The 8,434-nt window shown below is 52.3% G+C and overlaps 1 protein-coding gene across 2 annotated transcripts in view; it reads left to right on the top strand.

Annotated features, from left to right (window-relative positions):
• Nucleotides 1-3,935: 3,935 nt before the first annotated feature.
• The window catches only part of CDYL (chromodomain Y like), a 158,002-nt gene continuing 153,503 nt past the window's right edge, over nt 3,936-8,434 (top strand). The window contains exon 1 of one of the 2 annotated variants that reach the window (XM_032649379.1): nt 3,936-4,426. Coding sequence is in view for 1 of the 2 variants with exons in the window: in XM_032649380.1 (XP_032505271.1) it covers nt 4,403-4,426 (24 nt within the window). In the remaining variant the exon portion in view is untranslated. The remainder of the gene's footprint in view (nt 4,427-8,434) is intronic. The other variant, XM_032649380.1, reaches the window with a different exon arrangement.

Here is an 8,434-nt window from a genome sequence, read left to right as displayed (position 1 = left end):
CAGTGTGGCAGCTGGATTAGGTACTTGCTTCCACACAAAAGAGAGAATAATACCTGGGACCAAGATGGATGCAGGCAGGGAGAGGTTGCCGGTTGAAATGGGGAAATTGATGATTTGGCCAGGGAAGGAAGCAGCAGCTGAAATGAATCAGAGGTTGTTGGTTGTCTTGAAAAGAAGGGGGTATTGGTATCCAATTCAAGCTTTCAGGGAAGGAAGAACTGTTTGGCTCCAAATTTGGAGAAGGGCCTAGCACCCGAATTCACCTTACGACTGGCTTTCTGTGCTTCTCTCTTTTGCTTTGTCACGCCTGAAGTTTTCTTACTTTCTTTTGAGTAAGTGATTAAGATAGCAATTTCCCCAAGATTTATGAAGTGACCGCTCTATAACAAGAATGGTATTTAACTTTTCTTTGGCCTCAAGTGTGCACAAAGAAACAAACGGGTCACTTCTTGATAAAAACTGCAGTTAAATTTTAGGTTTTGGTGGAGGTAGCCAAGATAGATTACGCTTTGGGGCGCAGAACTGCTGAAGGGGATTGTCATCGGCCCTTTTCCACAGTCACCCAACCTTAAAATGCCTTTGACTCTGCGAGCAGGAGTTGCTAGATTTTCCGTTTCTTTTGTCTTTCCAGTCCCATCCCCCATCTCCTTTCAGGAGCCTTGGGATTCAAATGTAGATGAAATGCAGATTCTTGGGAACATTGAAGAAGTGATTGGTTGGGCTGTTGAGTGGGGAAAGGAAAGAACCTTTAATTTAAGATATTAGTCATTGTTCTGCCGAGACGTGGAATGGCTCTAACTCCTGATCTGAAGAGTCTTATCTTGAGTGGTACCGATTGTCGAATACCAATTGTTCAAATACATTTGGAAAAGGAGTAAACTGGTGCACGTTGGTCTCCTCCACTAACTCGGATCAGGTAAGAACTGAAGCTTAGAACGAGTATATGTGTATTTTAATCGCATGTGTCCATCATCTTGCTTCTCAACCATTTCTATAATCTTTAAGATTTGTATATTTTACTAGTACAAACTGTTGTGCTGAAAGATGTCTTCCTTGATGTGTTTAGGGGATGTGATTGCACTTTTATTCTCAAAGTACTTTCACAGCACCCACACACGTGGTCATGGTAACTACTGCAAAACTTCAGTATTTCATAAAAAGTGGTATAAATTCAAAGCCATTAAACAATCTTGGACATAATTTGCTTCTGAGCACTGATAAAACGTTGTTTATATTTAAAAAGTGAGGGAAGAGAGTGGAATTTGCTTAAAAGTAAGACAAATCGAACTAACGAGGTGAAATATATACATAAGCAAAACAGCATTAAATAAACCAGTGGGTGTTTTAGGTGGAGGGGGGGGATGAGAGCAACACAGCGGACAGCTGACCTCAAGTTCTCAGTCACTAGTTGAGTACTTTAGTTCAGGTCTCCTCTGCCTTGTTCTTAATTAAGATGGAAACCGACTAATCACTGGAGGAGAAGGTAGACCTGTGCTTGGGAGAATGGCTTGCTCCTGCTTTGTTACGCAGCTGACTTCTACCCCGCGGTTCCTCCTGATGGTGACAGCTAATCACAGCAGCATGGATAACCCAGGTCATCAGGATTAAAGGTCCGTGTACATTGACTTTTTGGAGTTGCCTTTTTTTATGCTGTAATACCCCCTCCCTTTTTTTCCACAATGAGGGAAGTCTCCTTAGGTTAGGATTGTATATATAGCCAATGTACTAGCTCAGTATCTGAGTAGAGCTGCGGTTGTCTTTACATCCTCCTGTTTTCCTCCCCTCCCCTTGGTAACAGTGGGGACTTTATATTTACATCGGTCTAGGATTGTATATAGGTTTCTAGGTGAGATGTGTCTGTTCGTTTTATACTGAGGATCCCTTTTTTCTTACTCATGTTGTATTGTGCTTGTGTGACTTTGAACAACCTCTTGCAAGCCTGTGAGCCCTTGCAGTACTGAGCAGTCATTGCTTTGAGACTTGTAGGTTATACAAACTTCTAGTCCTTGCCTTCAAGGAGCTTACAACTTAGGCTGATGAATTTGTGTGCCAGAGAGACGAGAAGCAGATGCAGCAAATAATGTGTTAAGAAGCGCTAATGTTTGGAGGAGGGCAGAGAGAACTGGCTGGGCCATCAGAGAGGGCGGCTGGACGGGTTGAGGAGGTGAGGACTTTATTTTGTGATTCTCTTGTCGAAGCATCTGGTAATGGGAATCGGAGGTGTATCATGCGTCAGGGGCTTTGCTGTGGACACTGGAATTCCAACTCACTGAATAAAAACTTATTCTGTAGGTAGAGAATGGTGTGGCGGGCTGGAGAGTCGAATTGGAAGACGAGATCTGGGGAAGGTCATCGCGTAGAAATGGGAGGGAAGAGTGTAGAGAACTGAGTATACCGAGGAAAGCTCCGCAGTGGAGCGCGCCTCAGTGGCTGGGGAGGGAGTGCCTAATTTTGCCCTGGAAGTCAGGAGGCTTCGCTTTGGAGGTGACGTCGGAGCAGGAGTTTAGCGTAGAAAGGGGGCATTCCAGGCGGAGGGAATCGCAGGCAGAAGCGCCGGCGTGAAGACAATGGTGATTCTACTTGAAGTGACTTAAGGGCAAGCGTTGCGCTTGTTCGTGGGCCTGGAGAGGGCAGGAAGCTCAGCGGGGTGGGTGAAAAGCCTCGTAGTTACTAAACTGTGCGTACGGGGCACCATCGAATTGGGTTTTCGGAAGAAAACTGGTGGGAGGAGCCTGGTTTCTAGGGGCTCGGTTTCGAATTGGAGCCAGAGGGAGCACCAGGAACGGGGTGGCAGCCGAGAATGCTCCGGGAGACATGAGAGTTTGGCGGGGGCTTCCAGGACTAGGGGTGGGGGACAACGTGAGACAGGGTCTCTGCAGTGCCCCTCAGAGAAGGTCCGCTCTGTGCGCAGGAAGGTTCGGAGTTGCCGGCTGTTTGGGGCGGTCGGGCCAGGCAGCCCCTTCCTCATTCCGCACGGATGGGCAAACGTCCAGTGTCCTGGCAGGTGTGCCCCGCGAGCTAGCCATGCGGGCCGGCCCCATTATTGCCCCTCTGCCCTGCCAAGCGGAGGAAGGGCCTGACCATCGCTGTGGCCCCGGGAGGGCCGGTCGCCTGCTTGTCCACGCCGTTCCTCCCCAAGGAGAACCACCACTGACAGCTTCGTTGCACTGGAACCCAGACCTCCCTGGAGCCCGGATTCCGGCCCCTCCTCCCAGCTGCTCTTCGGAGGAGGCGGACGCTCTGAGAGGAACAGGGAGGCCCAGCGCGGGGGAAGCTGCGGGCCGAGCGGAGGCGGCCGCGCCCTCGCGCCGCCCTCGACTGCGCCGGGCTCCCGCCCCGGCCCCCACCCCCGGCCTGCCGCCGAGCACGCGTGCCGAGCGCGCCGGGCCCCACGCGGGCCCGCGCTCCGGCTCCGGGTCTTGGCGGCGGCCGCGGGGGAGGCGGGCACGTGGTGCGGCGGGGGCTCCACCTGGCCAAGCCGCCGGCCCTCCGCTGGCTGGCCGGACCCGGACAGGCGACGCGGCGGGCGCGCAGGGGCGGGGGCTCCGCGCGCTCCGCAGGGAGGCTGCGCATCGCTGCCGTCGGGGCGGCGGGCTGCGGACGCGGGCCGGCGCGCCCCCTGCAGCCCACTGCCCAACGTCGGGCCCGCCGGCGCCTGCCCCTGTGCGCGTCGCCGTCCTCCGCCCTCCCGCCCCGGGCCCGGCCCCCACGTCGAGGCGCGCGCGCGGGCGGCGGCGCGGCGCGGCCGTACCTCCGGAGGGCACTGGGGCGAGCCGGGCCCCGCCCACAGCCCCGGCCCCGCCTCCCGAGGCCCCGCCCACAGCTCAGGCTCCTCCCCTTCCTGCCGGCCGGCTCCCCGCGGCCGCCCGCCGCGCCCGGAGCGCGGCCCACCGCTCTCCTCGGCTGTCCCGCCCGCCGGCTGCCCCGCCTCCCCCCCGCGCGGGCGGCACGAAAACCCGGAGCGCGGGAGCGCGGCTCGGCCGGGCCGGGCGGCCGCACTGGGCATGCTCAGTAGCCGGGGCAGGTTTTTCGGTCGCAAGTAGGAAGCTTTTTGCACTACACCGGAGAGGGGGAGCCGCGGAGCCAGCGCGCCGCCGTGCACCGCCGCCGCGCCCGCCCCAGCCCGGCCCGGCCCCGCGGCGGCGCGATGAGCCTGAGCCCGAGCCGGCCCGCCGGGGAGTGAGCGCGGCGCGGAGGGCGCGTTGCGCAGCTGCTCCTGCGCACAACCCGGCCGGCGGCCCGCACCGGCAGGAGTGAGCGCCGGTCCGCGCCCCACCGGCGCCGGAGCCGAGCGGAGCAGGAAGCGCAGGCCACGCAGGGACCCAACTGAAACAAAGTGTTGGCCGCCGGCTGCGCGGCGCCTCGCCGGCCCTGCCCCGCGCCCCCCGCTCCACCGCCCACCATGGCCTCCGAGGAGCTGTACGAGGTACTCCCCTCCCCCCGGCCCGCCGCCCCGCCGCCCCGCCCGGCCCCCGCCCGACGGCCGGCCCGCCGCCCCCTCCCCCCCGGCCGCAGTTTACTGGACGGAAGCGCGTGCGCCCCGGCCCGGCGGCGGCGCCCGAGTTGCGGGGCCGGGGGTCCCGGCCGCGGGGCAGGAGCGCTGACGCGAGCGACTTCCTCGGACGGAGCCAAAGTGCCCGCGGCGAGGCGGTGGGTGCGGAGCCCGCGGCGCCGCCGGGCGGGGTCCGTGGGCGGCGCGGGGGCGCTTTCCTGGCCGTTCGGCGGAGCGCTCTGAGGAGGGTTTGCCTCCGGTTTTGGGGGGGGCGAGAGGAAGGGTGCAACTGTCTCCCGACTCTGCTGCTGGTCTGAGCGATGCACAACATCGCACCGAGAAGGCTAAGCGTTGACCACATGCTTTAATTAGGTTAGCATTGTGGCCGGAGCCAGGAAATTTAAATTTAACGCTGATACACCGTCATTCATTTGCGCCGCAGCGGTGCGAGTGAGAAAGGGCACCCTCGGAACTCTGAGTTGTGGGCGATCGGTCCGCCAGCTTCGACTTCAAGTGGTGCGGTTATCAGTTTGGGTCTTGAGGCACATTTTGTGCGCCTCGATGGAACTTCTTGACGTGTTGCGAAGTCGACTTCCTGGGAGTACAGAAGCTTGGAAGGCTCTCTGTTCTTTTGGACAAATGGTTCTTCTGTTGCGTATACGTATTTGTAAATAGGTTTTCGTAAGAGACTAAAACTTCTGCATACTCTTGATTTACCTCTTGGATGCGTTTAGGGACCTGGGTGTTTAGGTCTTAAGGAAGCGTCTGTAAAGAGTAGAGCCCCTTGGCCCCTGTGAACCCTTAATAAGGACCAGGTGAGCCTTATGAGGGGTCTTCTCTTGTGGATATATTATCGCCGTTGGCACAGAATGGAGCTCTGTTGCCAACAGTGATAGCCTTCTAGCAACTGCTTGTTGCTTTTTTATAAAGCAAGTTTTTGTTGTTTTAAAAGCAAGTGTTCGCAAAAGTTCTCAGGAGGAGGCCGCCTTCTGGAGAATCAGTGGTAAGGTTGTTGGCCTCCCCTTACATTGTACGTGGTCAGTGTACCTTAGCTGGCCCTGAAAATGTTCCATTCTGTTCAACCATTTCACACATTAGCTGTGCCCTACTGTATTCAAGATACTATCTTGGGTCATTTGGGTACTAAAGGGAAAAAAAACACTCCCTGTTCTCAAGAAGCTTCTCGTCTAGGAAGGAAAGTGCTGTGTTTGGGAAAGGCCCAGAAGTAGAGGCTAAGGCACGCAGTTGGGAAAGTACATAGTGTGAGAGCATGAGGGATTTTGGTTTCTACATTAGACTACTTTTTGAGAGTTGAGGCTTGAGTATTCACTCGTCATTCATTTTTGTGATTATAAATACATAATAAGTCAACTTGTTCCATTAGTGTGTGGGTGAGGGTAGCACCTTATACATAGGTTGTATCTCATGTGTAAAAAATTATTCTGAAGACAGCACTTTTACCACCAGTACATTATGAACTAAATTTAGTTCTTTCTTTGCTTACTGTATACCTTCAGGTTTTCCCTTCTCCCGGCAGCATCCATTTATAAGTCACATTTTGTACAAAGTTTGTGTTCATTCAGTGTGTTATTGAATGCCTACCCTATGGAGGTTCCGTCGGGAGCTAGGGAGGGATGAGGGACGGGAATGGTGCACGCCCTCAAAGAGCATCTGTTGGAAGAACTAAGTACATTGCAGAAAAATGACACACCTGCACAACTGAACTCTTGATTCTGAGTTTTAGTTTTGGAAAAAAGTGTTATTAGAGTTGAGGTGACAGTAAATAGTGTGGTCAGTATATCTCAAGGTGAATTTTCTCACTTATCCTTTACTTGTAGGCAACACTGTGACTATATATGAGGATTGAAAGTTGATGTTTGAAAGTTCTGCATAGCGATTGAGAGCCTGGATTTGGAGTCAGAAAACCTAGGTATTGAAATCCAGCCCTGTCACCTTGAGCAAATTAACGTTGAAAGCTCAGTGTCCTCACCTGTAAAATTGGGATCAAAGCTAACCTCATAGAGCTGTGAAGTTTAAATGAAAAAAACATGTAAAGCATACCTGTGGTTCCCAGAGAGAACACTCAGAAAGTGGTGGTTATTATTTTGTTCTACCTGATGTAACATGCCTCCTGGAGGCCTGGTTTTGCTTCTAAAGGTACAGAATTGTACTGTTGTAATCAAGGCGGTATTACTTGTGAGGCAGAAATGATAGCAGTTGTCAGTAAGCACTGACTGGCAGCTTGTCTGGGGGGCGGGAACACTAAGGTAGGTTAGTAGCCAGGTCCTGGGGCATGAGTTGCCTGGTTTCGTCCAGTTCTGCCTAAATCGAAGAAGTTTCATGTTTGGCCTCCAACTCCACAATTCCAGAGGGATATACTGGCAGAGGAGGAGGTTCAAAGTTTTGCTATTTGAAGTAACTTGGCATGGTAAGAGCACGGGTCTGCCTCAGCCCCGTGAACTTGGGCGAGTTACCTGACTGCGAAGCCTTTGTTTTCTCACCTAAAAAGAAATGAGATCTCCAACACTTAGCATGGTTCCTGGTATGTGGTGATAGTAAATGTTTAAGTGCTTATTGTAACTGCGCCTTGAATAGAAAAATAAGGGAACAGAGCCTAGAGAAGATGGGCTGGAGCGTCACCCTCCCAAAATTGGAAGAACTGTTCGTTGAAGGACAGGATTGATTTACCCCCTGCATCTCCAGCAGCTGGGGTCAGGGAAGACAGGTTTTTAAAATTTACCCATGCTATGAACTTTCTAGTCTTCACAAAAAGACACGCATCCTTTACATCAGGGGTCCACGAACTTTACGTAAGGGACCAGATAGTTATTAATACTTGAGACCTCGCAGGCCAGGCAGTCTGTTACCACTGCTGAGCTTTGCTTTTGTTGCCCAGAAGCAGCCATTGGCCATGCCCTAGAGGAGCGAGTGCCATGCTCCAGTAGAACTGTTTATGGACGGTGAGATTCAAATTCCATGTTATTTTTACATGTGATGAAATAGTCTTCCTCTTTTAAGAAAAAATCACTTAAAAATGTGAAAAACAGTCTTAGCCCATGGATTCCACAAAAACAGGCAGTGGGCTGGATTTGTCCTCCAGGTCTTCGTTTGCTAGCCTCTGCTTTAAGATGACCAACTGTTCTGGACCTGAGTTTTCTCCTGGGGTTTTGGGCGCGTGGAGGTGGGACGTGCAGTAGTTAAAGGCCTTCTAGCTCCAATCCTAGCTCTAGACTTAGAGCCAGACGTTGTGGATTGCACTCTTCCCCTTCTATGTTGGGAAGGGAAGAGCTGTAACTCTTAAGTAACTGTCTCTTCTGAACTCCCTCATCTGTACAATGGGAATGATAATCACTGCTTCAAAGAACTGTGAAGCCTGAATGACATTAGCATGTCAAAGCAGTTTAGAGTTGACAAAACGCTATAGCCAGGTGTTAAGTGGTTACGTTTACCCTATGAAACATCTTTATTTTCCATTCTTAAAGGAAAAGAAAAAACCACACCGCGCTCAAACCCTGAAACCAAACCTTTTTTCCTTTGATTATATTGATTATATCACCCAAGGAGAGAAGAGATCAAAAGGATCTTAATTTATCTAGTGGCCAAATAACCACCAGAAGAGTGAGTTCATGTGCTTTGAGAAAGGAATCTAATAACAATGAAAGCAGCGTTCTTGTTTATCTTAATCTTTCCTTTTTCTCAGCGGGGGTGGGTTTTTTTCCCCCCTGAGAACTACTGTAGTCGCTTAATTTAAAATTCAGGAAGATCCCAGGGCTCTCGTCTTGGCCTTCTGAGAAAATATTTATCCAACACATGCGTGTTTCAGGCAATCAAAAATGGAAGTGAGCTTTTAAGAATGAAATGATACCTGGCTCATAAAACGTGTCTTCAAGTTGATTGGTTTGGAAGGATAATCAGGATTTGGGGGAAAGTTAAGTCTTTTGA

This window comes from Phocoena sinus, chromosome 11, assembly GCF_008692025.1.
Source record: "Phocoena sinus isolate mPhoSin1 chromosome 11, mPhoSin1.pri, whole genome shotgun sequence".
In the NCBI taxonomy this organism is placed as follows: Eukaryota; Metazoa; Chordata; class Mammalia; order Artiodactyla; family Phocoenidae; genus Phocoena; species Phocoena sinus.
Note: the sequence above shows the minus strand (reverse complement) of the source record. Positions and strands in the feature narration are given on the sequence as shown.